Source organism: Triturus cristatus, chromosome 12 (genome assembly GCF_964204655.1).
Source record: "Triturus cristatus chromosome 12, aTriCri1.1, whole genome shotgun sequence".
In the NCBI taxonomy this organism is placed as follows: domain Eukaryota; kingdom Metazoa; phylum Chordata; class Amphibia; order Caudata; family Salamandridae; genus Triturus; species Triturus cristatus.
In genome coordinates, this window is record NC_140595.1 from 233,084,860 (window position 1) to 233,112,026 (window position 27,167).

Here is a 27,167-nt window from a genome sequence, read left to right on the forward strand (position 1 = left end):
GGCAAAAGAAACACAGGGGCAAGGGTCAGAAGCAACACACCGGGCATGTGGAAGCCAAACAGTGTTTTTCAGGTAGTGAAGCAGCATGGGGGCCCCGGAGGGGAGATCAAAACATAGACAGCAATGTGGAGCTGGCAGGGAAAAAGCACACAGGTGAAAAGTTAAAGCAGGCGAGTAGCGAACCACACAGGAAAGAGAGAAGAATACGAAGCACGGCACAGAACGGAGAGAAGCACACAAGGAAAAATTGTTGGAAAACACATGCACTCTTGAAGAGTGCCTAAATGTACAGGTAAAAGTAACACCAGAACTATTGAGCAGTGTAAGGACACAGTAATGCATCCATGCTTCATGGGATGGACAAACACTAGAAGAGGAAAGAAAGCCCACGCACGCTAACAAATATGAAGCAAGTAAATTAGAATGACATTTCAGCTAACTAATAGTGAGCAATGGGCTAGCTCTAAGCCCACTGTAAGCTAAAAATATGTCTCGTGACGGAGTGCGCATACGTTGTCTTAAGCGATACCTGAATATGTTTGTGTAACCCTTGTATATCATGTCCATACAACGACAATCTATATAAAATTGTTGTATGCACTGGACACTCCACTCTCACAATATAGTAAATTTTCGTTCCAATGCAACATTTTGTTAATAGAAAATCATTGTGTGTCAAAGTACACGGAGAATGGTGACCAATCCTGTGCAAACCTAGCTTCATCAAGGCTATAGTAAGCTTGGACCCATTCCAAAGGCAGAAACAAGGGTCTGTCTACAAGGCCTGTAGACTGATCCAACCCTGTGCCTCATTGTATCAAACAGAACACCATTTAATTACCATCACTGCTCAAAATCAGAAAGTCTGACTTTATATTTAGGTGCCCATCACCTAGATCATCTACTCTTCCAAATCTCATAAGCACTGTACGTCCCTGTATGAACCTCTTACAGCAATTTGAGCCATTGCTGTCCTAGAATGGAGGGGGAACTGGCGAGGAGCTGCACCATGGAGTGCTGCAACCATCTTGGATAGGTCCGACGTTCTTGCCCCAGCTTCAAAATCCCTGTGGACTTCGATTAACCGGTGGTGTTACCGCCCCAGTGGGCTCATCAGCCCACGGTTGCCAGGTGGCGTAGGAGATCCTTGGCAAGCAGAGCCTCACCTCTCTGGAGACCCGCTAAGCAGTTTGCACATGTCTTGTTCAGCAAAGATGGTGGCAACAGGGGTGGAAACCAGGTACAGGAGAATTTGCTTGGTGTTATCCAGCCCTAGAGAAGCGACTTTGAGGGTGGCCTCAGACAAAACAATCTTAATGTAATGCAACTCTACCTGGCGTGTTGCTCTCGCAGGGTGGTCCCCAGGAGGCAGAGGAATCTGTCCCTTTATCTCCATCTGGAGGGTTTGGGATTTGGTCACTCGCCCTCAATTTCCACTTGCTAGATTGTCAGCACTGCACCAGATACAGGGCCTCTATTTGAGGAGAGACTGACCCAAGCATGTGGACCCCTCTCAACTGCTTGGCCTTGGCTAGGAGATCAGAGGTGGGGTGAATAACTTGGTGACTCTGCACACTTGGCAGTGAAGAGTGAGCCCTACAGCTTCAAAACACACAGGGCATCCAGGCCACTGACATCAGGCCCAGGACGATCTATCAGGACTGCCTGGAGAGCTGCTGCCCACAGCTTCGGAGGCTCCTTCTTTCAGCACTATCTCAGGGGCTGGTTAAATTACTTTGTAATATCCCCATGCATACGCTGCATTGAATCTTTGGTTATCGCTCCATGGCCATTGGTGAAGAGGCTGGAGGAGAACCTTTGGGGTAGGTGAGACCTTTTCTTGGAAGAGTACATCCGGGATCTGTCTCCTCGCTCACTGGAGGGCCCCACCTGCCTGGCAGGCAGTCTCTGTCATTTGAAATGAATAGACAAGCACATATGACGGCCTATTGTAGCCACAGAGAGACCTCAATCAAAGACATGCTGATGAACAAGGGCCCAAAATCTGATAAAACTGGGAAAGGACTTTCAAAGTCTGACTCAGCCAACTAAGGTGACTCAGCTTCGGACTCCGGGATCTGATTACAGAGGAATTTATGCAGTGGTTCCTCTGGAAAATCGAGGAAGATGTCTGACCTTAAAGATACATCAAATATACACAACCCGACCTGACATCTCTTGGAACTAGGGTGCATGATCTTGAACATACTGTAGATGAATGATCTGAAGAACTGCACGAGTTCGGCCACAGGCTTCAAACTTTGGATCTCACCTTTAAAGATGAAGTCTTTGAAAACCAGTCCCGATGTAATACATTTCGAAAAAGGCGCTACCATGGGAGCAGATGGCTACAACATTCAGACATATGTCCAGCAACTGCTCCAGCATGTCCGTAACCAACCGAATGAACCTCGATATGATTGGACCCCACACATAGCGACATGAAACCAATGACAGATCACCTCTGTTACAGCTCTATCTTTTACTGGTGGGGACACTCCTTCCAACTTATTTTTGTGTGGGATGGCAGACGCATATGGCTTGAACAGTTCCAGAGGCCCAGATGATCATAGGGCTCCCCGAGATGGGCTACCAAATTCGTGGTAAAATCAAATGAAGATCCGCGGAGAGCGCAGGTTGTAAATGGCACATAGTCAAATGTTAAAACAAATCTAACTCTCCTCCTACAACATGATAGAGCAGCCAAAATGAGCGGCCATACATGAGGCAGAGAGGTTGGGGACAGAAGCGCAGACTGAAAGGGACACTGGCGATGCTGCAATGGCCCAACCAACCAGATTAGTCAGCATTCAGCATGTCCGTAACCAACCGAATGAACCTCGATATGATTGGACCCCACACATAGCGACATGAAACCAATGACAGATCACCTCTGTTACAGCTCTATCTTTTACTGGTGGGGACACTCCTTCCAACTTATTTTTGTGTGGGATGGCAGACGCATATGGCTTGAACAGTTCCAGAGGCCCGGATGATCATAGGGCTCCCCGAGATGGGCTACCAAATTCGTGGTAAAATCAAATGAAGATCCGCGGAGAGCGCAGGTTGTAAATGGCACATAGTCAAATGTTAAAACAAATCTAACTCTCCTCCTACAACATGATAGAGCAGCCAAAATGAGAGGCCATACATGAGGCAGAGAGGTTGGGGACAGAAGCGCAGACTGAAAGGGACACTGGCGATGCTGCAATGGCCCAACCAACCAGATTAGTCAGCATTCATGCAAATGAACAGGAGTAAATTGGGAATTATGAGGGTGATGGAGCATATAAAAGAAAGGGGAGGGAAGGGGGACTTTGGCTGGAACATCTGATAGCAGATGACTGCAATGTATTTTCTTATTCAAGCCACAGATCTTTACATTTCAAGCCTTTGTTTAAAGGTTACAGGGTTATTAAGGGGGGGACTGAACGATTTGTTGTCACTATATACCCAAATAGAGATATTGATGGAGTAGTAACGTTGTGGTGTGCCAGAGTATATGGCCAATGTTATACACTAAGAGTTACCCTTACAGATCACACAGTGCCTCTTACTGATGCTACGATCACTAGCCTAAATGTAAAAGGTCTCAACTCCCTGCCAAAACAAATGTCAATTCTCAACCTCTTAAATCATACCGTTCAGGGATGACATTGGCCTTCTACAAGGGATGCACTTATTCCTCAAAGAATTTCACAGGCTCAGATCCCATATCTTTCTCAAACAGTTTTTTGCTTTGACAAATGTGAAGCAGGCGGGGGTAGCCTTTTTGGGTAAACTGGAGATCACAGGGGAGATCCTGGATGTAGTTCCCAACAAAACTGTCAGGATCCGGGGTGTAGTGATACGGGCAGGCACCCATGTATACACAATCCTAAATGTTTACGCCCCTAACACACTTTCAATTTGTTTACCATAAATGTAATGCTGTAACATTCTTCGTAGTACATAGGATGCACACCCTGTTTCTCTTCATGCCCGATGCATTTCGGGACAATTAAGTCCCTTCTTCAGGGGCATACCTAAACTCCTCCAACCGGATACTTGATAGACTCTTGTGAAAATCTGGTTTATCGAACATCGTGGTCGGGAGCAAATGAGGGTTTTTATTCATCTTGAACCTGTAAAAGTTGAAGGTATTGGCAGGACGAATTACTGAAGGCATACATTGATAACAGTTGGAGCCGTGTTAGTGTAAAGGTTTGTTCAGAATTTCACAATTACAGCATTACATTTATGTTAAACAAATTGAAAGTGAATTTATGTTTTGGAAAGGTTTTTGTTTATAACGTGTGAAGCATTGAAGATCATGAGAAACACGGCAAACAAGGCTGGAACAAAAAATTAAAAATGAGATAGAATGAAGTATTTCTGTATATTGTAATTTATAAAGTGTTAGACAGTTTCAAAAGTGAACACTGCACGCTGCATTCAAGTCGATAGGCTTGCTATAGTATGTGTGTCTCAATGACTACTACATACATGACCAAGCTAATAGAGCTGAGATACATGTTGAGTTTGATAGTTTCCTACACACCAATGCCACATCAGAGGTAACCACTAGCACTCTCTGGGATTCGCTTAAAGGGTATAAAAAGGGGTTCCTAAACAACTTAGCAGCTAGATATAAGAGGCTGTATATAGATGTTCACCAACAATCCACATTGCACAAGAACTGGTGCAAGGTTCTCAATGCCAGATCCCAACTGCGTGCCCTCGACTAGGATAAAGCAGAATATGTCCTGCTTTGCACCAAACACTGATTATATTCTGTTTCAATAAGGCGAGTAATCTCCTGGCGGTGTAACTCAAAACCCAGATTGTTTTTGATATGGTCCAAAAGACCTCACTAACTGATAGGAGGTTGACTCATGACACACTGCCATCGCGAACTTCTTCACAGCCTTTTACCAGCAACTATATTCTAAAGATTTACCAGTCCTTCGTAAGGTTTCACAATATCTGGACGCCCATTTAGGAGACTATGCCAGACGAATGGCAAGACTCCTTAGATATGCCAAATTTGTTATAGGAGGTGGTCTTTGCCATTTGAAAGGCTTAAGCCTAACAAAGCTACGGGCCATGATGGCTTCATTACCTACTTTTATAAACTTTTTTGCCTGAAGTTCCTCCCCCCTACAAACTCGGCTATTTAATGAGATAGGTGACAGTGGTCGACTTTCAGACACTATGTGTGAGATGGCAGTGACTGTTACTCCAAAGCAGAACAAAGATCTTACCCAGTGCTCTTCAAACATGCCTATTACACTCCTCAATATCGGTGTAAAGCTACTCACAGGAATACTGGCGAAATAGACTGGGCCCTCTTCTCCTCACACTTAGCCCACCTGAAAGGCAGGCTCCATACTTGCTAGACAATGTGGAGATAATATGAAAATGTTGCTTCATATCCTGGAGAAACAAATTAGTGTCAAGTGACTCAATTATGTTTTCTCATAGAAAAGGGGAATAAAGAGACATCAAAACAGTGGTGCTTTATTGAACATCTCGGGGCAGGGAGTCTTACGGTCCCAGACATTTTGTTATATTTTCAAGCGACTCAATTACAGTTTCTCACAGAATATGGGAAGAAAGAAACCTCAAAACAGCAGTGCTTTATTGAACATCTCATAGCATTTACAACTCCAATTCAGGGATGGTGGGAAAATGAATGTCTTATGACTGGGTCACTATTTTCTAAACACCAGATTATATCATTTGACAATCTCAAGCGTTGCGTCGACCTCCCTGAAACTGAAACAATGGAGTACACACAACCTCGCCACTTGGTCCTTTATCCAACAGCAAGGGGGAGAACCTAATGAGCACTCACTGGAATTGAAAAATGGTGTAAAGACGGCCTTAATGATAAGACCCTGATAGCCATGTTGTACAAATGTTAATTGAATTCTGAACCAGATCTCGAAACACCAGGGCAAAAGAGATGGGAATGAGAGCTGGGGCACAAACTATTCCCAAAGGAATGGGGCAAGCTTTAGGATGGGGCCTGCATGTTCACTACTAATGCTTGACATCGGGAAAATCAATACAAATGATTAACCTATTGGTAGAAAACCCCCGAGAAGATTGCTAAATGGAATGCCTCAGCTAGTGACCAATGCTGGAGGGGCTGTGGGCCACCCTGCTACCTTTGCACCTAATATGGCACTGCCCAGAGCTGGGGAGGTATTGGGAAGAGATCGCTGGCAAGTTGAATAGAGCATCTAGACCCCAGATCCCCAAAGATCCTGGTGTGCTCTAACAGAGATGATCGAGTCTATTTAAAGGGCAAATCAATTGGCAATGGCCAGGTTTGCAGGGATACAATGTTTCCTCTGACTATAGGGCAAAGATGTACCACCCAATACCTTTGCATGGGTGACCTGCTATGGGACACATTAGCCATGGAAAATATTGCTCTAGGTCTAGACAACAAACTGAATTCATGCAAAGTTGAATATATGTTGGCCTATTCTTTTTTTGAGCTTTCTTGCCCTTCATATCTTAAAGCTCTTTGGCTCATTCCCGATGAGATCTCGCAAACCATACCCAAATAGAGAGCAGGACCATCAGGATACCTCTCATGCTTTAATGGCTAGTTCTCTCCATAACACAGGGTATGTGATCAGAGACATCTCTAACATGCACCTCAACATTGTATCAATGACGTAAAGGGGGTGGGAATTTTATGGTAAATTGTTGCACTATCTTTGCCTTTTTCATCTTACTGAGCCCCTAGCCAGCCTCGTGGTTGTAGGCGATGTTATGTATATTGTGTGTATTATTAATACTAAAAACATTTAAACATAAAAATCATAACAATGTTACATCCTTCATCAGATATCTTTATCACAATGTAACATTTCAGGCTGACATCTGCTTAGAATTTTTTTAACTAATAGTAGACTATTGATTTCTTTATTAAAATTGAGTCTTTTATTAATGCAAGACTTCATTTTACAGTTTGCAGTGCACTAGTACAGAACATAGGTCACGGATATATTTTGGGTCCCTCAAAACGAACAGTGATATTTAATTCTCTGTTGTACAAAATCAAAGTGCAGACTTTAGCCACTTATGTAACAAAAACTGTTGCATAATTATCCAATTAAATATGTTGCACAGACTTATGTGAGGAAGGCATTGGGAAGACAGGGAAGATTAATCATTTTTAACAGGTTTAATTGAGTATAGAGGGTACAGGTTTGAGACGCTAGCAGATGGAAAAAAATTCTTCAGATTCCAGACTTCAAAAGTCAGAAAGAGTACCTGGGGAAAAGGTTTGTGGCTAAATCTACCTCAACCACCAGGTAGAGTGAGAATGTCTAACCGTATTATTAGCAATGAAAGATTAGCACTTCAGTAGCACAATCTTGAAAGCCATGAAAATAAAGGGATGAGCAGCATCTAATGGTGAAGCCACGTATTTGACTTAAACAATGTGGATGGACCCACTATGTGTATGAAATTAAATCACTGTGAGTAGTAAGAATATGGACCCATTAGGTGTTATTAAAAGACCCCTCACACCCCAACCTAGTTGGTGTCATGCTTCATCTTTTTTTTAAACTATGATGCGTCCCATGTCACTGTGAACACGTGTGTGTGGACACTGTCATTCCTGGAGTGCACTATCCAACATTAGCACTGTACCACTGCTGTACCCAACATATTATCCCTTCTGGGTCCTGCGCTTTTCTACAACAAGCAGGCTTACAGCGACCCACTTTCTTTTTCCAGACTCCCATAGGCTTACATGACCACACCAACAACTTTAATTTTAATTTAAAACTGACTAGGCTTGAGCGGCGCTGGCACTTGCATGCCTACCCAGTCACAAATGTTATTTATTTTCCTCTCTCATCTGCACTCTTTGTAGTTAACATCATTTTGCAATAGTGCTCTGAGTGGAAGATACCTCCTCTCTAAGATGGCCGCCACTGTGACCCGCTGCTCTTTAGAACTTCGGAACTGATACCAATACTAGCCATCGCGCATGGCGCACATGCGCGCTCTACCGCCTGCAAAGTCATTGCGCTACCCGGACGTATCTCTTTACACGTACCTGGTACTTTTAACTCCTGATAAATAGCTGCCTCCACTCGGTCCTCCCAGCAACAACCGGGACTACGAGGGACCGAGATAGGTTTGCAGCGGAGGGACCACCAAGACCAAGTAAGACAATGCGTGCTCCATAGGGGGGCTCCCTCACAGAGCCCGCAACAATCTTCGTACTTACTATTATTGCCATTTTTTGCAGATCAGTTCTTGGATTAAAATCCCTCCCCACGAGCCCCGATTTTCCCGCCTAATATACCTATACATTGTAACTATGATCATTTTCTGTGCTTGCTTTACCACTGTCTCAACAGTTTGTATTAATCACTTTTGGTCTTAGTAGTATCCAGTCACATTACTATACGTACATGCTCCTGACCACCAGCGCACTATGCGCCCAGGACCACTCGTCACAGCGCCAGTGGCCTTATCTCATTTACATAGCCCACAGACTACACAGGGTGCTGTCTCATTATCTTTAACGGTCTCCTCCCACCAAGGAGCCAGACAAGCGCCACTTTGTCAGTCTAAGATTAGCACCTATAACTTTTTACTCAGAGCGAGTTTAGCGCATATAATCAAATCGCGCACACCATCTATTTGCCCTTGCTGTCCTTCCCTAATGTTGATGCAGCATGCATAGTACCACCTGCATGCAGCCGCAAGCATGGGCTACATGACATTCACTGTAGTAGTCATAGAGACACTTGACTACAACACTTCTTTTGCCACTAAGATTGCATTTTATGTTGCGAAATTATGAGTCTCGTTATGTCTCTTCTTTTTCCAACAGGTATTTTTCAAGTGTCAGTGAGTACGGCAACATTTTTTTACCGCACACCTTAGCGCGTGTGCAGGTATAACAAAAGGTTTCACGTGGCACTATTCACCTTTGCCACTCACAAATCACTCACCTGGTCCTGAAGAAAGCAATTTTCACCTTTTTGTACGGGCTGAAACATGCAGACCGCCACACATAGTCAACTCATGGTAATAATTCCAGATTAGTTGCACTACACATATAATTTTTAACCATATCCTGAGCCGCCATTATTAAAGTCATAGGCAAGGATTCTCAGAGGTATTTTTAACTGTAAATAACTCACCTCACACCACATTTATGCACAACACCTGCTCCGCTCTAATCAGGCGTCGTAGCACAACCGGGAGGCATTCGGCCACCCGGTTGGGACCCCAATGATGAATCATGACATTAACTAGGTTGGTGTGTGAGGGGTCTTTTAATAACACCTAATGGGTCCATATTCTTACTACTCATAGTGATTTAATTTCATACACATAGTGGGTCCGTCCACATTGTTTAAGTCTTGTACTGATTTGGGGAAGGGACATACCCCTGTACCTATTCCCTAGCTCTCCCTTTGATTTTGTACTGAAGCCACGTATTTACCTCCAGAATTAAACCCAGGGAATGACATCAGCAGAATAAGGTCCGTTTTGCTCCTGTATTTACCTTGATACACACTGCAGGACCATTTGAATATTAGATTACATATCACTTTTATTAGAAAGGTGAAAATTCCAATAAATATTTTGGGAAAAACCTTTCAAGCATCACTGCTTTTCTTGCTCCCTTGACATTTGTATCACAACAGACCTCATGTACTGCTTCATTTGCTGCTACCCAATCATCAGTGTAGAAAAAAGTATTTTTAAGAGTTTTAAGAATAAATGTAACACAATGTTACAGTCCCTTAGTCTAGGTCTAAATTAATTTGCAATTCTTTAAATAGGGTTATGAAAAGCACATAAAAACAAACTAGGTAATTCTATATTTTAGAAAAATTAAGAACATATTACTTTACCAAGTGAGATTAAAGCTTGATGTATTTCTTTCATCACATTCTTGTAGAGCTCCTTCTGCCATTCATGTAAACGCTTCCACTCCTCTTCAGTGAAATAGGAAGCAACATCATGGAATGTAAGCTGTGCCATGGACAGAAAATATTAAATCAAAAACTGAGCAACTGAATTTCAGTGAAACATAATATGTATGAAACATTTAGGAATTAAAAATGAAATCTTTTTCTTTTTGTTAAGGGAAGGGTTTGAGTGCATTTGTATATAACGGCATATGCAAATGCATCCTTTTTATACACACTTAATGTAAAAATAGGATAATACATGGGGGCCTATTCACAAACTGCATTTTGGGCAATATTACTAACGTTTTACAAAATTCTATTTACAGGCCTACGTGCGGAGGTTCTGCTACCGCCTCTCCTATCTTTTTCTGTGCATAGATCACCACGTTTACTGCACAGTCGCTGCACACGTAAGTATACGATTTAGTGGTAAATGTGGGAGGAACAAAGGGGATTGGCTGGAAGTACTTGTGCTTGTGAAGATGCAAAGGAATTTAAAACTAAAAAAAAAAAACCTAGAAGAAATGGCTTGTTTGGGAATAATGCTAAATAAATGTGCAGTTAGCAAACACTTAATTCAAACTTTTGCTGATTTGTAGCTTACAAAAAGCAAGCATATATTTACATTAGCATCAACATTTCAACCTGTTTGAAATCCGTTACAGAACAGTGTCTTCATCAGAACAACAAGAGTTGGATATACCCTCCAGTGGGCATATTAGGAGGTCACATAGGCATACTGTGTCAGCCAACAAGTGATTATTTGCAGGCTAGGTAGGCACCCTTTACAATTATGGTGCACAACAGATGTACTGGTATCTATGTCAGTTAAAAACATTTGCACACTCCCAGGAGCAATGAAAGAGAAACACAATAAATAGCAGTTTGTAGGTATCAATGCTTGATGGCCAGCAAGCAAGAAGCCATTGCACACAGTGGCCAGCAAGGAAGAAGTCATTGCACACAATGGTGCTCTCAGTCTGCTTCATCCCCGACTGATTGGTCCTTGGGCTATATATACAATAAAGTAATGCAACCTCAGCAGAACCGGAAAAGGACATAATGCCAAACATGGGCAACCGAGAAATGCAAGATCAGCACCATGCCAAATATAATGCACATATACAGCAGTGCTTTAAATGGGGAAAAATGAGTGCAGGTACTCATCAAATTGAGCTAGGGGCGGGGCAAGGGGCAGAGCTGAGGGCGGGGCATGATTATATAAGGACGCTACTGCCATCTGTCAAGTAATCATTTTGCCCTCAAAATACACTTACCAATAGTCTCAAATTACCTCTGCACATGTGGGCATGGCATACGTAGACAATTAATAACCTGTCTTCTACTATGCCCCTTTCAACTGTGTAAGCCAGCCATTGCGTTTAAATGGACATGTTAGTTACATCAGTTTCAGCACACACCAAAACACATGATAAATGTATGAACATAAAGTGGTTAACTCCTCACAGAAAATGAAATAAAGGCCAAGCAATGTGTTATGCTTTAGTTTCTGCGTTTTTTAAATATTTGCAGCTTCAGTTCAGCATTCATACATTCTCTTGCCCATGAACACGCGCTCGCACACACGCACAAGAACAAGCAGACATGCACACACAAAGCATTCCTCACATTTTCTTTCAAATATCTTCACATAATGTCCCGATGCTCTCTCTGTCGCTTCCGCACTCACACACAAAAGCAGACATTCACTGGCACAAAAGGCGCACAAAAGAATTAAAAACGTTGTTTGCAATTCCTACCTCCCATGGCTTTCTTCTTTCAGACTCTCAGCCAGTTGTCGGGACTTTCAGTGTCTGCGCAATTTAACACCTGTGATTTACAGTGCAGGGTCTGATCGGACCCTGTAACTCACAGCGTGATACTGAGTTTGCTCCCCTGCCACACTAACAAAATGTAATGAGCCGCCGCTGAATGATTCAGCAGCGTCTCGCCCCAGGGCTACGGTGGCACTTTGTCTGAGAGTGGCGTTCAGACAGCCTCATCCTCAGCAGCACAAGTACCACTGATTCAACCAGTCATGAGTACCGGTACGCTCCGTGGCAATGAAAAAGTGCCGGTACTCAGGAGGTTAAAAATAAAAAGTGCCGGTACTCCGTACCGGTGAGTACCGGCCCATTTAAAGCACTGGATATTGCACAATGTCAAACATATAGACTCCTGTTTCACTTACCCAATCAGGGCTCAAAAATCATAAAATTTTTACTAGACCTTCAGGTCTAGTAACTTGAATAATCTACTGGACTAAACTGTAATGGTCTTGACCTGTGAACTGGTCCCAAATTTGCCTAGGCAAATATTTTGTCTAATGGAGCTGCCTTTTTCTTCATTATCACATGAGAGCACCTTCAAATATGCAAGTTCACTATTTCTGCCATGCAAAAAACTCCTTTTTATTTACTAGACTAAACGTGTGCTCAATGTATAATAAGAACCATGTCCACATATAGGGTACACATGATCAATGGCTTGTCTCTTAGATCACCAATAGCATTCTCATCTGCGCAGGTGAAGGAATATTTCCTAGTTCATATTTAAATACTCACTTGTCATCAATATATATCACTAAAGCATGACGTGGTAATGCACAGTCATTTACAGATGGAACATTTCCACTGAAATGGGCACGTGCATGCAGTTTACTGATAAAACTATACAGCACATAAACAATGTTTGGAAATTGGGTTTCAGCAAAAATATTCAAAGTTTTCATATCACCAAGTAAAGTGTTCTGAAATGTTTTGCTCCTATAAAAATCTTTTTTTTCACTACAGAATTACAAAAATGTGTCTTCACAACTAGTAAATATATATGAAATGTTTGAACAGTTAACTTATTAGCTATTTCAGTGTTGCCTGAAATTTTACAGCCTTTCATTTCACATGCTTTACACAGTGCGACTGTCACAGAATTCACTTTACAAAATCCTCTAACTTCAGTCACAGAAAGAAAAGTAAATGTAGGAAAACAAACTGACTTCTGACCCCCGTCACTGAAAGCCAAGCAAAAGATAACAAGATTTAAAGGTACCTTTACTGCTAATTCACCTTGCGAGCAAGCTGAACACCTGATGTCGGCTCACAGAACAGGTGAGTAGGCCTAAAAGTAGCTCGTCCTGATGTAATCTAGCTCGCCATAGCAAGCGGGCGAGTTAATTTTTCAAGCCCTGTCATTAACACTGTGCAAACTCAAGTGTGCTTAGAAGTCAATCTTATGCAACAATGCCATTTGTTCCAAGCTTCTTTTGTGGCTCATTGCTCAAAACATATATATATATATGCATCCCCATGCACACTGAAGATTTTAGCGTGGCAAGCAAAGTTAAAGGGCTTGAATCTTTGAGGTATATATCATGAGTTTACACAAATCTGGTGAAGAAACCAAGCAAGATAAGGCTGTACTAGAGCCAAGGAGCCACTCGTGGACTGTCTACAGTGGCGCGATTTGAATAAAAAACAGAGCAAAAATACTTCGACCTATAACTGACTATAAAACAAAAGAGAGAATTACTAAGACCATGGTTTTGCCTGAATCTCTTGAAAGGTTTAAGCAACAAGGAGACTAAAGGTGGAAACAGATATTAATCACTGACTGTGTGCTTAGGTGAAGGAGTCTCTAAATCATGTATTGTGTTATGCAAAAAATTAATCCAATTGAGAAGATGATGGCTTGGCTTATATCCGGATGGAGTATTGTTTAGGTTTGAAGACCTGACTGAAGAAATTGATCTACCTAGAGGACAATTTTTAGTACACAGGTCATTGGTTGCAACAATAAGGAATTATTGGAGAAATGGAGATGCTGAACCTGCTACGCATCAGATGTGTCAACGGCACTGATCAATAAGAGGGTGTGTAAGAGCGATCAGAGCGATCTGGTATCTATATTGTGTGATTTGTGCAAATATTCTTTCTCCTCTTGCCGAGTTGAAAATAAAATAGGAGAGAGACTTAGAGCTCCAAATTAATGATGTGGACTAGGATATGACTGTAGCACATATACCAGCTATCTCTAGAAATGCCAGGTTCAAATTAATTAATTTCTATATCCTGCATAGAGCTTATCTAACACCTGGCAGGATTAACAGGTTCTATGTGACTGCTGCTGCAAATGCCCTAGATGTGGGGAGTCCGGGGCAGAAATGGTCCACGTGATGCTGCCCTTCATTAGCGGAGTTCTGGAAGGAAATAATAGAAAATATTAATGGAATAACCTTTTGGGATATCTCCTTGTACACCCTTCATCTGACTCCTAGGGGGATACCCTCGTCCTAAAAAAAGAATACTTCTACTTGGTTTACTGACTTAGTTTTTATTCTGGCAAAAAGAGAACTGACTATGCACTGGAAATAGGCGCATGGTCATCAAATTACTAGATGGCGTAAGGAATTAGTTAAATGGGCAAGTCTGGAGAGTGCTGTGTTGTTTCATGAAATAAAGAGAGGGCGAGAAAAGAGTTAAAGCATGGGAATGCCTGGTGGATAGTTTTTTGGCCATGGAGGCAGATACAGATTTGTTGCATACCTCCCTGAGTCCTTTCGGGTGAAAGAAGGGCAATCTAGTTTAATTCAGATATATTGGACGAAAATATATACTTGTTCATTCTGGAATATTTTGGTACTTTCTTATGACTGATTTACTTGATATGGGACAATTGTGGATGGGGGGATTGATGTTATAGTTTTATTGTATAAGTTTCAATGGCCCTAAGATATGTATGAAATTTACAGTACTTGAAATATGTTTGAATGCTTGTGGATGCATGTCATATGAGATATATTGATTATCACTTTTAATCTATTTTATGGTTATCTGGGTATTTCTCCTTCTTAATCTATCTATTAATATATATATTACAATTAACTGTGTACATCTCCTTTTTAAAGCGAATTATTGTATATGTAGTGCATATCATTTATGATCTGTATTATATGCCTCTCACTATTGAACTAGGGTCTATTTAATGACACAATTGTTTTTTTTAAACTAAAACTGATGTTTGCACTACCAAAGATACAGAGCTGTCAAGAGGCAATTACAGCATGTTTAAATGGATTTGACTCTCAATTACCAGCTAATTTTTTAAGCATGTGCCATTTGTTTTTGTTTTTAAATATTAACGACTAACATAGCTGATACTTTTATTGAGATACATTCTGATTAGTGCATTGGTAGTACTGTATAACTTTGGGTGATTTTCTTATTTGAAAAGAATTTAAGAAACGACTCAATAAACATTTTTATTTACTTATCATTTGTTAAATTAAACTCACTGATTCACATTTATTGAATACTATTATGTGTGCTATTGAATGCTGAGTTTCCAACCCACATCACCTCCATAAAAGGAGCCTTTGAATGCTTTCCTGCCACTACCTGGAGACCAAGGGGCCGATTCCGATCCTGGAAAAATGCTGTATAAATCGTGGTATTGAGCGATTTCCCCATACAACTCGTACTTGTAAGGATTCCCCTACAACCTAGGACGTACGACCCGTACAAATAGACGCTCTCCATACAAATTGTAAAAAAGACCATACAACTCGTATATACAAGCGATTCCGATTGGGATTGCCCTGTACGCGACGTTCACATGTATTCCCGGCAGCAGTTTACAACCCGTCAAGTACGATTCGTACAAACGGCACTCCGTACGGCTTTTTTTACAGGAGCCAAAAAGTGCCGGGAAAACATTGTACGCCTCGAAAACAGTACGAGACGGACCCCCCATGTACGCGTCGTACACCCCATGAATACAGGGGTACGGTGCGTATGTACGATGCGTACCGATGACACGGAAAGTGGGGTACGGTGCGTATATACGCGCTGAAGGGGTACTGGTCGTGTACGCACCGTACAAGCACCGTACCCCAAAATCGCTTGTGTACGCACCGTACCCCAAAAGTGTGTATGTACGGTGCGGACACCAAAATCGCGTATGTACGGTGCGTACATGCGCGATGTTGGGCTACGCTCCATACACACGCCTCGCATGTGGGGGGACCCCTGTACGCCTCATACCCCTATACGACCCGTACCCCGGTACGAGTCGTACCCCCAGAACGAGTCATACCAGGGTATGAGGCGTATAGGGGTTCGCTTCGTAGCCCAGTACGAGTCGTTCCCCGTATACAGGCCATTTTCCATACAAATCGCATGCTGACAACCCGGTACGAATCGTACTTGACGGGTTGTACAGCCTTTTTACAAATTGTATGGTCTTTTTTACAAGTCCGTGTCGTACAGCTTTTCCCGATCCGATTTGTAAGGATCGGGCCGATCTGTATGTATTTTTCCCGTACGAATCGTACTACACGGATTGGAAGGGACTTGTACGATTTGTTTGGAAAAAAATACGGATCCGATTTGTATGTAAAATAAAAGTCCAGGATCAGAATCGGCCCCCAAGTGGTGAAAGGGTATGCTTGGTTTTCAATTTGGGGTAACAGCAGTACAGGTACCCCAGGACACCAGACGTAAACAACCTGAATTAGCTCAATGGAAGCTCAGTAACTTATAAAAGCCCTTGGTCCCCTGAACCAGCCCTCACACCACATCAATAGGCTTGAAGAGCTCCGTGGGAGACAGAGGGACACCAGTAGGCATGGTACACACATAACCATCTACTCCCAGGTAATAGATACCTGGTGGAGGACTGAGGCCAGATCAGCTTTACACATCATGGAACTATTTGAAGAACTGCTGAAAGAAACTGGGCTATTTGTTAAAGGAGCGGGGTGACTACACACCTTAAGTAATAAATACAATCCATGTGAGGATGAACCACTAAAGTCACTAAATTAACCTGAGCAAAACCCCTGGCAGCAATGGCAAAGAACAGATAGGCATAAATTAAAAGAAATGCGCTACGTATTTCTGTAGCACCAAACAATATAATGTCAAAGCGCAACACAATAAAAAAAAAATCAATTTAGAAAAATAGGACATATTTTATTAAATAAAATGGCAGAAAGGCAAATCCAAAATGGGGAAACAGAGATATTAATTTCCAGCATAAATGGAAAATAGGGTCAAAATGCGTTAAGCACCAACTGCGATCAACTGCTTGCGTCAGACTGGGACCTAGATACAATTTTAGTCCAGCCACGATGGAGCATGGGTCATATAAAGGGGCCTTGTTTGACACAGTTAGAGGTTTTAGCATTGGACTTGGCCTATAAAAGGGAAGTCAAAAGTATTCAGCTAGGCAATGAAGCAGAATGTAGCTGAAGAGGGCGCCATGAGGTCACATAGGCATTAGATGAAGTCTTAGTGAAGCCGTTGGGTTTTGCTGGGAATGCTCAGAGTGGGAGAAATTACAATGTTGGGCCCATAGAAAATCCCTTGCCGGCAAGATACCATTGGAACCTTCGCACAGTCAAGATTTCTTTATAGGTACTTAGTCACTTTTTGGAGCTCGGATTCTTCAAGCAGGGCAAGGATGCAGGCTGTAGCCGAGGAGGGATCCATGAAGCTGGATACCGGTTCTACAAGATCCACAACCCATGAGGATGTGCCGGCACAAAAAAGTTCAAAGCCGGAGAAACCTGAATTTTTAACACAATGGCAATGTACCTTGTCTGATAAATTAGGCAGGTTTGTTTGCCACTCTGGAGTTCTTTAGAGTCAAAAACTTTACAGGTTTTCAGGGGTGTTAGGAAAAGTCCACCCAGAATGAATGGTTTCAGCACCTCAGGATCAGCAGTTGGGGGTCAGGAATCACTCCAACAGAGGCCACCAGCAGGGTCCAGGACAGGTCCAGTTGGAACTGGTCATGTGGGAAATTGTACAAAAGACTTCTTGAAGCTTGTAGTTTTCCTATACCTCGAACAGGAGGTCAGGCAATTGACCTTTAGAGTCACTTCTTTGTCCTGGATACAAGAGAGCCTTCAGAGCTCTTCTCAGGTCACAGACAGAAGGTTCATTTCTCTTCTGACTTTCCACAGGTTCAGTAGTGCTCTAAATAGAGAGTACAGGGGATGCCATATTTATGCCTTGCAACAGGTTGTGGGTGATTCCTGCTTCCACCCTAACCAATGGGGTAAACGTTCCCAGGGGTACCCTACCACATGTTTCAGGATTTCCTGTGTGCCCTTTGGTAAACCATCCCATAGTGCCCCTCTCTGCCTAAATCCAAGATGATGAGGATATATGGCCTTGCCTGAGAGAGTTGACTTCCACTCTAAGTATATGTTTAAGTAGGTAGGCCCGCGAACCTGGTTGTTTCCTACAATCGAACACACTCTCTTGCATAAACTGAACAGTTCTGTACCATGTTTATGCAGTGCACTTCTATATCCTAGGTGGGTTGGCAGATCTGGAACAAAATAATTCACAAATGTTATTAAGCTTTTTTTAGCTGACAGTTATGCATACGTTTTTCTCTCACTTAAGATGTTGACTTTGATGGTAATGTCCACTTTTCTACTCCACTTGCACTTTACTACAACTGAAGAATGTATATATTTTTTTAGGTTGTATGCCTTTGATGGAAATGCGTATTTTTAGCATCTCATTGTACTTGCATTTTAATATTCCTGATGAATTAATTGATAGATTTCTGTGCACTTGCTTTTATTAAGTTGTTTTTCTATTGCACGTTCTTAAAATATTGTAAGGCTGTAAGTTGAAACAATAAATAAATAAATTCAGATAAGTCAAACATCTGGTGTGTTCCAAATCTCCCGATCGTGGAGAAAATTTGGGGGCTCATAAGAGGAGGGTATAACTATAGCATACCTTGGAACTAACTACATGATTTGAAATTAAATGTCCATGTATTTTTTTAGTGAGTTTTATAGAGGGCAGATTTGTACTTTGTGGTTCTCGATATAAGATACCTATGATAACCGGCGAAGGATGTGGAAGGGCTTCAGCTGTAGTTGTACAAAGAGCAAGATAAAAAGAGTAGTTACCCTAGGAAGTTAACTTTGAACATCAAGACTTTAAGTTGCTTCCTAAATTTAGACAAATTTTAATTTGAACTCAAATACAGTGGTAAAGCTTTTTATTTGGTGGCAGAAAAACATTATAAAATCACCACCTTTCTGTTTCCCAATTCATGGAACATAAAGAAGAAAGTAATCTGCAAAGAGAATGCCTGAAGTAGGAAGATACGTACAGGTTTTATTTTCCAAAATAAGGGGTCTGCTCCAAATATGTTTCAGTGTTCAACATACACATGATTCAAAGTGGTCTCTGCAGAACAATGCAGGCAGTGTAAAGTTTTAGTCAAAAGTTTAAAGAAGCAAATTTCAGAACAGCATTGACTAGCTGCTGTGTTCTGGATCAGTTTGACTTGATAAAAGATCATCTTTGTGAGGCCAATATACAGAGAAATCCCATAGTCAAGTCTTGCTCCCACTACTCCTAACACTGCAGAATGACAATAACATAATTAAATAGTCCGTGATATCACAAGAAGAGAGAAAGAGGTGGGCATTAATCTTAAAGTCAAGGTTTGATACCACTTCTTATGAGTTTTGGAAGGTTGTAGGTAATAATGCTATATAGAGAAATATTGCCTGATGTAAATACAGAGGCCTATATATTGTTTACAAAACAATGAACCACATAGTGTATTTTTTCTATTATTAACTCCTATTATTAACTCCACTGGGGCAATATTTTTGTAAACGATATTTAGGACAATAAATTTATGTCAGATATTAGTCTGACAATAATATTATGATACCATATATTTGAGCACACTCCCAGTTTGACAGGCTTGAAGACAGTTTCAGAGATTCACCCTACACACATCATTATCGCCTCTGATTCTAGTTCAAATGAAGCCAATGAATACCCAGCCACGCACTCACCTCCATCATACATTCTTGGAATTACAGAAGATTATGGAAGATGATCTGGTAGTCATCTGCATCAAAGCAAACACAAAGATGATGGACGGAGAGCTGAAACTTTTCAGACACTCACCCCCAGTCACAGATCTGGGTTGAATCCATCATCGTTCTTTAGCTCACTTTGCCTCCCCAGTTCTGACACTGCTATATGCAAATCAGTCTTGACCCTGTGCCTCATGGGAACAGTCCAGCCTGAACTGCCAAGCCATATCTTCCCTGGACCGGAAACAAGCATCCTGGGACCGGTTTCGGGGAAACACCCCTCATCAGCCAGGATATCTTGAATCCAGTGGAAAAGTGAGCAAGGGACCCACGTCTGGGCATAACCTGCATCACTAAAGAAGAGAAAACAATAGCACCAGATGAAACGAATAAGTAAAACATCATAAGTATTGGGGAGACTGACAGAGAGTGGCAAGCCTTCAGCTGTTAGGGCCTCATTCAGAGTTTGTTGGATACGGTAGTAGGCCTGGCGGCTCTGAGCAGGAAAAAATAAATAAATGAGTCACAGACCCTGGGAGAAAACTCCCTAGGGGACACTGTCATTAGTATTTTCTTTTACAAAGACAAACTCAGCTTTGGGAGTTTGTTTTTGTAAAACATAAAAGTTCGCTAATCTGCTGCATGAACTACAGTAATGGCTCAGCAAACATTTAGTGCCTTATGAGGAGCCCCTGTGGTGCTGGCACCTTAGAATGTACTGAAATCTCTGCGAGGCTGGCGGAGATCTCTAAATATGGTAGGGGATAGTGCACCAGGTTTGTGGAGATTATGACGTCTACACTCTAAATGAGGCCACTAGTTGTTAAAATCTCAGACCTCTGAGGGTCAGGGATCTGCTTGTAACTTTCCAGAAAGGAGGGAAGCAAACAAGCCTACTATGACACCTTCTACACTAGTTGTCTGGAATGATTGATCAAGATGCCATGGTCAATAGGCTAAAAAGCCAATGATAAATCTAGCAAGACCAAGGCACTTGTAGTGCTATCATGAGGTACCAGGTGCAAATTGTCTAACATTGCGACATTACAGATTCTATCCACCTACCCAACCTGCATGTGCTCAAACACAGTGTTATTTTCAAGATAAGATGCTAACAGTGATTACTGTTGAGTTTCAAGAATCTTGTTTGCCTTTGGAAGTTGCAGGTTAGGCATAATGCTGACCGGGCTACCTGGATCGACCATTTTGTAGCAATGATATCAGTAGTACATTTAAATATTTTGCGCCATTGTGGAAGAGATAGATTAAGTATGGATAGCAATACAGGATTAGCCACTGTGCTGAGCTCTAGCTGTGCACTCATCAAAAGCCCAAAAGTCAATCAGATTTAATGGCTGAAAAATCAATGAAATGTATTCTTACGAGAGTAGATCAAATTCAGAATAATGTCTGATTGGAGCGTAACCACAAGAAAACTGAATGCAAAAATACTATCTTTTGTAAGATGCCTGATACTGGACATTTTAATCACTGAATAACCACATACATTGTGTAGACAGGTAATAGCTGTATTTTGCACAGTAACATTTAAGAGTTCCATAATGAATGTAAATATCTATTTTTCTGAGATATTGACCACTTAATTATGTCCAGCCAAATACTTGCTCGAAGCCTTTGCAAAACGAGCTTTGTACAGCTTAAAAGGCCTTCTTTTGATTGCAGAACCTTGTGTAGGATTGCAAGCTCTTGTTGCCTTCCACATGCTTGACTGGTTTGGCTTTGTCAAATGGTGCCAGTAATTCCTAGGGCTCATCTTTTTAACTTTAAGAGGGACGATCTTTTACGGGAGACATCGTTTGCCACGCACCCATTTCAACGTGGTACTATTACATCGTGGTTTTCACTACGTAAGTCGTTACATCGACTTGCACAGGAGGGAGCTGTAGACTAAAGAATAGTGTAAATTACTGTTTCCAACACCTTCCCTACTGTATTTAGACTGGACTTGGAATAGTAATTCACACTATTCCTAAGTCCAGGGCCCCTCCAGCGCAAGTCGATGTAACGACTTGCGTAGTGAAAACCGCGGTCTAACAGACCGCGTTGAAATGGCCGTCGATGTATCGTCATACATCCATCTTTTACAGCCTACTTACTACCTGCTCCAGGTTTGCCAATGGGAGCTTGAACCACTCACTACATAAACATTTGTGGTCAAATTAATGTTGTTTCTGGATTCGAGGAAGCTAATTTCAAAGGCATCCAATGGTGCCAGTACTTCCTAGGGCTCATCTTTTTAACTTTAAGAGGGACAATCTTGTCCAGCCTACCTGCTCCATATGATAACAAGCATTTGCAATGCAATAGGTCTCGCCTTTGGGAGATTTTGAGCTATTGGCATTGTAAATGACAATGCCTTCTAATTATGTGTTTCAAAAAACCTTCAATAATAAAAGGAATTGTCATTTATAATACCAACAGGTCAAAGTTTTGAAAATGTGAGACCTATTGCATTGGAAATATCCTAGACGGAATCTATGTAAACTTTTAAGATATTTTTAACCTGTGCATGTTGGGGGGGAATGGAGGAAGTGGTAAGGGACAGGGAGTTAGCACAAACAGCATAGACAGAGGGGGGTAAAAGAGGCAGAGCTAAGAGACAGAAAAACGCAGAGGGGTGTTTGAGACGGTAAGAACGAGGGGGTAGGAGAGAGTAGAGAAAGAGGGAGAGGAGGTAAGAGATGTGGGAGGTAAAAGTGACAGAAAAAAGGAGGAAGGCGAGAAAGATTAGGAAAAACACAAAAGACCACGAGTATCTAGGAGACAGCCGAGACAGGGAACGAGCGTTAGAGCATGGGCTAAAGGAGACATTAGCGAGTGGAGGCGGAAGGGGTAGGAGAAAGGGAGAGGTGAGAAGAATAAGAGACAGGGGCAGAGACCGGGGAGCTCGAGGGGCAGCAGGGAGAGGAAGGGGAGGGAACATATGTCACTCACAAGGGAATGGGGGTCAGATGCGTGAGCCTTTCTGTTGTGTACAGGGAGATTAGGTGTATATAATCAGACATCCCGTGAGCTGCGGGAAAGCAGAGTCCGTGGCAGTGGAGGGATCAGGCCGAGATGTGCAGCAATGACAACAGTAGAGGACAGGAGATAAAGTGATGTGTGTGAGGTACACAAGTGCACGCGCTAAGAGAGAAGGCGGAAGAGAAAGAAATGACGTCACAATACAGAGAGGAGACCCTGCAAGGGCAGGCGCTTAATTAAACAAGTGCTTGTGTTTTCAGCTGATCCTAGTTTGTTTGCAAGCGACTAACGAGGATCAGCTGAAAACACAAGCGCTTGCAAAGTACACTAGGATCGGATGAAAAGACACATGGTTGTTTAAAAACTGCTTTCTACCCAAATCTGGTTCAATATGCCCACTAACTTGCTGCTTTCCTTACCTGCGTTCCGGGGAAGTTCACAGGTACTGCCTCTGCCTCGTCCAAAACGTCATGGACTTCCAGTACTGTGTAGATACGTACTTCGTAACAAAGCTACAAGAGTACAGGATAATCTTAAAAACCCATGTGGAAAGGAAACAAAACCAGATTTGGGTAGAAATCAATTTTCAAATAAGTGCTTGTGTTGTCACCTGATCCTCGTTTGTTTGCAAGTGACTAACGAGGATCAGCTGAAAACACAAGTACTTGCAAAGTAAACTAGGATCGGATGAAAACACATGTGCTTGTTTAAAAACTGCTTTCTACCCAAATCTGGTTTAATATGCCCACTAACTTGCTGCTTTCCTAACCTGCGTCCCGGTGAGGCTCATGGGTCCTGCCTCTGCCTCGTCCATGGCCTGCCTGCGAGGGGGGTAGGTCACCGTTCCTGCCTCTGCCTCATCCATGGCCTGCGAGGGGGGAAGCTCAAGGTTCCTGCCTCTGCCTCGTCCATGGCCTGCCTGCGAGGGAGAAAGCTCGCGGGTTCTGCCTCTGCCTGCAACTGGCTCAAAGTGGAAGAAGGTGGCTCTTCGGCAGCAGCGGAGCACTGACTAAACGAGGCAGCGCCGTGTGTGCAACACAGAGCATAGGCAAAGAGAGAGAGCTGCACACGCAGGGCAAGTCAGACAGCGCTGCACACAGATGCCGACAGCTCTGCACACAGATGCTGACAGCGTGCACACAGATGCCGACAGCACCGCACACACATGGCACAGGCCGTTGCTGTGAGATCTACCCAGAGAGAACAGGCAGGAGGAGCTAATATGCCCACTAACTTGCTGCTTTCCTAACCTGCGTCCCGGTGAGGCTCATGGGTCCTGCCTCTGTCTCGTCCATGGCCTGCCTGCGAGGAGGGAAGCTCACGGTTCCTGCCTCTACCTCGTCCATGGCCTGCCTGCGAGGGGAGAAGCTCACGGTTCCTGCCTCTGCCTCGTCCCTAGCCCGCCTGCAAGGGGGGAAGCTCACGGGTCCTGCCTCTGCCTCGTCCATGGTCTGCCTGCGAGGGGGGAAGCTCACGGGTCCTGCCTCTGCCTCGTCCATGGCCTGCCTGCGAGGGAGGAAGTTTGTGGGTTCTGCCTCTGCCTGCAACTGGCTCAGAGTGGAAGAAGGTGGCTCTTGGGCAGCAGCGGAGCACTGACTAAACCCGGAGGAGAGGCAGCGCCGTGTGTGCTGGAGAGGAGGGGGACGGAATAATGGAGGGTGAGGGTTGGCACTATACAAAAATAAAAAGTAAACACCATGAAGTAGACACGGGGATTTGGACACCGCTATATGAAAATAAAAAATAAAACGCAATCACCGTGAAGCAGACACGGGTATGTGAACACCGCACCAAGCCGAGAAGGTGAAGCAGAGCATGGGAGCTGTAAGAAGGCACAGGAAAAGACAGCTGCACAGAAGCAGCACAGGGTGGAACGACTGAAAAGCAAAGCGCCTAAAACTGCGAAGAAGAAGCACGAAAGGGGCACAAGCCGACATGGGTAGCACCTACATACACATACACAGAGCTGCACTCACTAGGTACTATCAGAGACCGGCGATGTGATGCACACACACAGAACACAGGCGGGAGGGAGTGGCAGTGCTACCCTTCCAGGGTACAGACGGGGATTTAGAGCGAATCGCTTAAAAAAACAAGCATCGATCTCTTGTCTTTATGGGGCCATGTATTTCTAATTAGAAACACATGGCCCCATAAAGATAAGAAAGTGCTTTGCGATAGTAGCAAAAGCAGGTGACCCAGTCCGGATTGGAGGCGAAAAGGCGTCAACCAAAAACCCTCATTTCCAATGGCAGGCCACCATTTAGCATAAACGGTGACGCAAGCCAATGGAAATGAGGGGCGGGGCTTCAAGCCCTCTTCTCAAAGTTCTCATTCACAATTAATCTCACCGAGCGAGCAGCGCATGCGCTGCAACGCTAGGCGAGACCTAAAACAAATTATTGTATTGATTGATATAGATAGATCAAACTCACAGGAGACAGCACCAGAACCATTGCGAGTCCCATTAAATATGCTAGATGAATGATTCTTAAATATATGACTTCTGTGGACCACAAATTAATCATTACTGGTACCCAGGTAGCCTCACAGAACCACTATTTGAATACAGTGAGCAACTGAGTCATCACTGGAAGTCAGGGAAGCCGGCCTAAGCATTTTCAATAATTTGAACTGCAAAACAATACACTCAAAATACAGAAACAAGCATTCATCAAGCAAATACGCAAACACTGACATTTATTAAAATTGATTTTACAAACAAAACAAAACCCAAAGTTTTAATTTTAATTGGAATATTGAAGCTTTTCTAAATTCATTTAAGGCCACTCATCGTCCATACTATATTCTGATTGATACACTTGCACTGTTCGCGCAAATCAATCTGAGGATACAGACTTAATTTTTATCATCCATTTTTAGATTCCTTCACATTTACATAACGTTTTCAATTTTTACATTTGACATTTTCCTTTTTTATTTATAGACACTATAATAATATGTTAATATAATTTAGTTTTCTTAGCAGGTTCGACCCACTGAGTAGGATTCTCGGACCCCCACGGGTCCACCGACCACAAGTTAAGAACCACTACTGTAGATCATGGGCTTCTGGCTCAAGGGCCATATGCATCATTTGCCAAACAAACTACATATATCCTACACAAAACTAAAATAGAAAAGTATTGAGGGCAGCGAAATACCCTGCATGAAGATCTGCATGTAAGAGAACACAGTACGTGTGGGCGAGTACCGATGGTGTTCGTAATTTTGCACTGTGTGATGGAACAGTGCGTATACATTTTTCGTTATAGACTGCCTTCTAAAGTGCACATTTAAGACCAGTGACGACCATTAAGTTGAATAATCATAACATCTTTTAGAGGTTCGGCGCTTAGAAACGGCAGGTGTGAAGTGTAAAGCGCTATATAAAACGATTGACATTATTATGTAAGGGGTGAGTCGTAGAAATCAGTCAGGGTGAAAACAGTTTAAAACAATTAAGGAGTTGCCTTTGTGTATGTACCAAGATTCGGACTTGAGATCGACAGATTATACACATCGCCACCACAACAGTATTAATCCAATGAAATATGCTATGCTTTATTGTCTCTAAATCTGATTTAAAACCAGCCCTTGATTTGTACTGCAACGCCAGAGATAATGTCCAAAGGAAGCTATAGTAAAGAGGATGTGGGCTAACGGCCAGAGATGCCGACTTTGGAGCTGAGTCACCAGGTTCCAGAGTTGGCTCAATCCTGTGATTCTGGGAAAACCACTTGATCTCCCCTGTGCCTACCAAAAATGAAAGTGTAACGTAACTGGTGTCAATAACTTCAGGTCGAGTTCGGAGCTATATACAAAATATAGGTGCTCCTCTAAGGTCCGTCCACACACATTAAATTAAAAAAGGCACGTCTGTCGTCTTACCTCATCTGAATCTTGGAGGGGCATCTTTTCCCGATAATCCTGAATGTATTCTTCGCAATATAACCAATAGGAAAAAGTAGACTGCTAGGAAGCACTGTGATATACAAACGATTTCCTCCTCGGTGCCAATATGAGCAAAGATCTAGCTCTACTGCTCATGCGCAGAGCATGAGATGCTTATAACAAAAAAACATGCTCAGAAAAAGACGGCTCGGTATTGGTAATTGAGGGGGATGCCCGCTCTTAAGTGTGGCATTGCGAAGCAGCTGAACAATTGCGTTGCATACTATCGAAAGATAGATGTTCTTAATTGCAGCTGCGTGAGAGTAGATTACCTAACTAATCATTTGTATGTCTTTGAAAACGAAACGAGATATCGTTCTTTTTGCTTAGAATTTCTCTCTCTTATCTCTTCATGGTTGCCAACATTCATTGACTAAAGAGAGGTACGATTTTTTTCAAGTTTTAAAACCACCAATGAG

General features: G+C 42.7%; 1 protein-coding gene across 1 annotated transcript in view; it reads right to left on the reverse strand.

Moving 5' to 3' along the window:
• The window catches only part of LOC146775774 (uncharacterized), a 197,105-nt gene extending 170,276 nt beyond the window's left edge, over window positions 1-26,829 (reverse strand). The window contains exons 1-2 of the mRNA XM_085637690.1: window positions 26,686-26,829; window positions 9,888-10,008 (exon numbers count right to left, since the gene is read on the reverse strand). Of these exons, the coding sequence (XP_085493816.1) occupies window positions 9,888-10,008; window positions 26,686-26,709 (145 nt within the window). The 5' untranslated portion in view covers window positions 26,710-26,829. The remainder of the gene's footprint in view (window positions 1-9,887; window positions 10,009-26,685) is intronic.
• Between the last annotated feature and the right edge of the window lie 338 nt (window positions 26,830-27,167).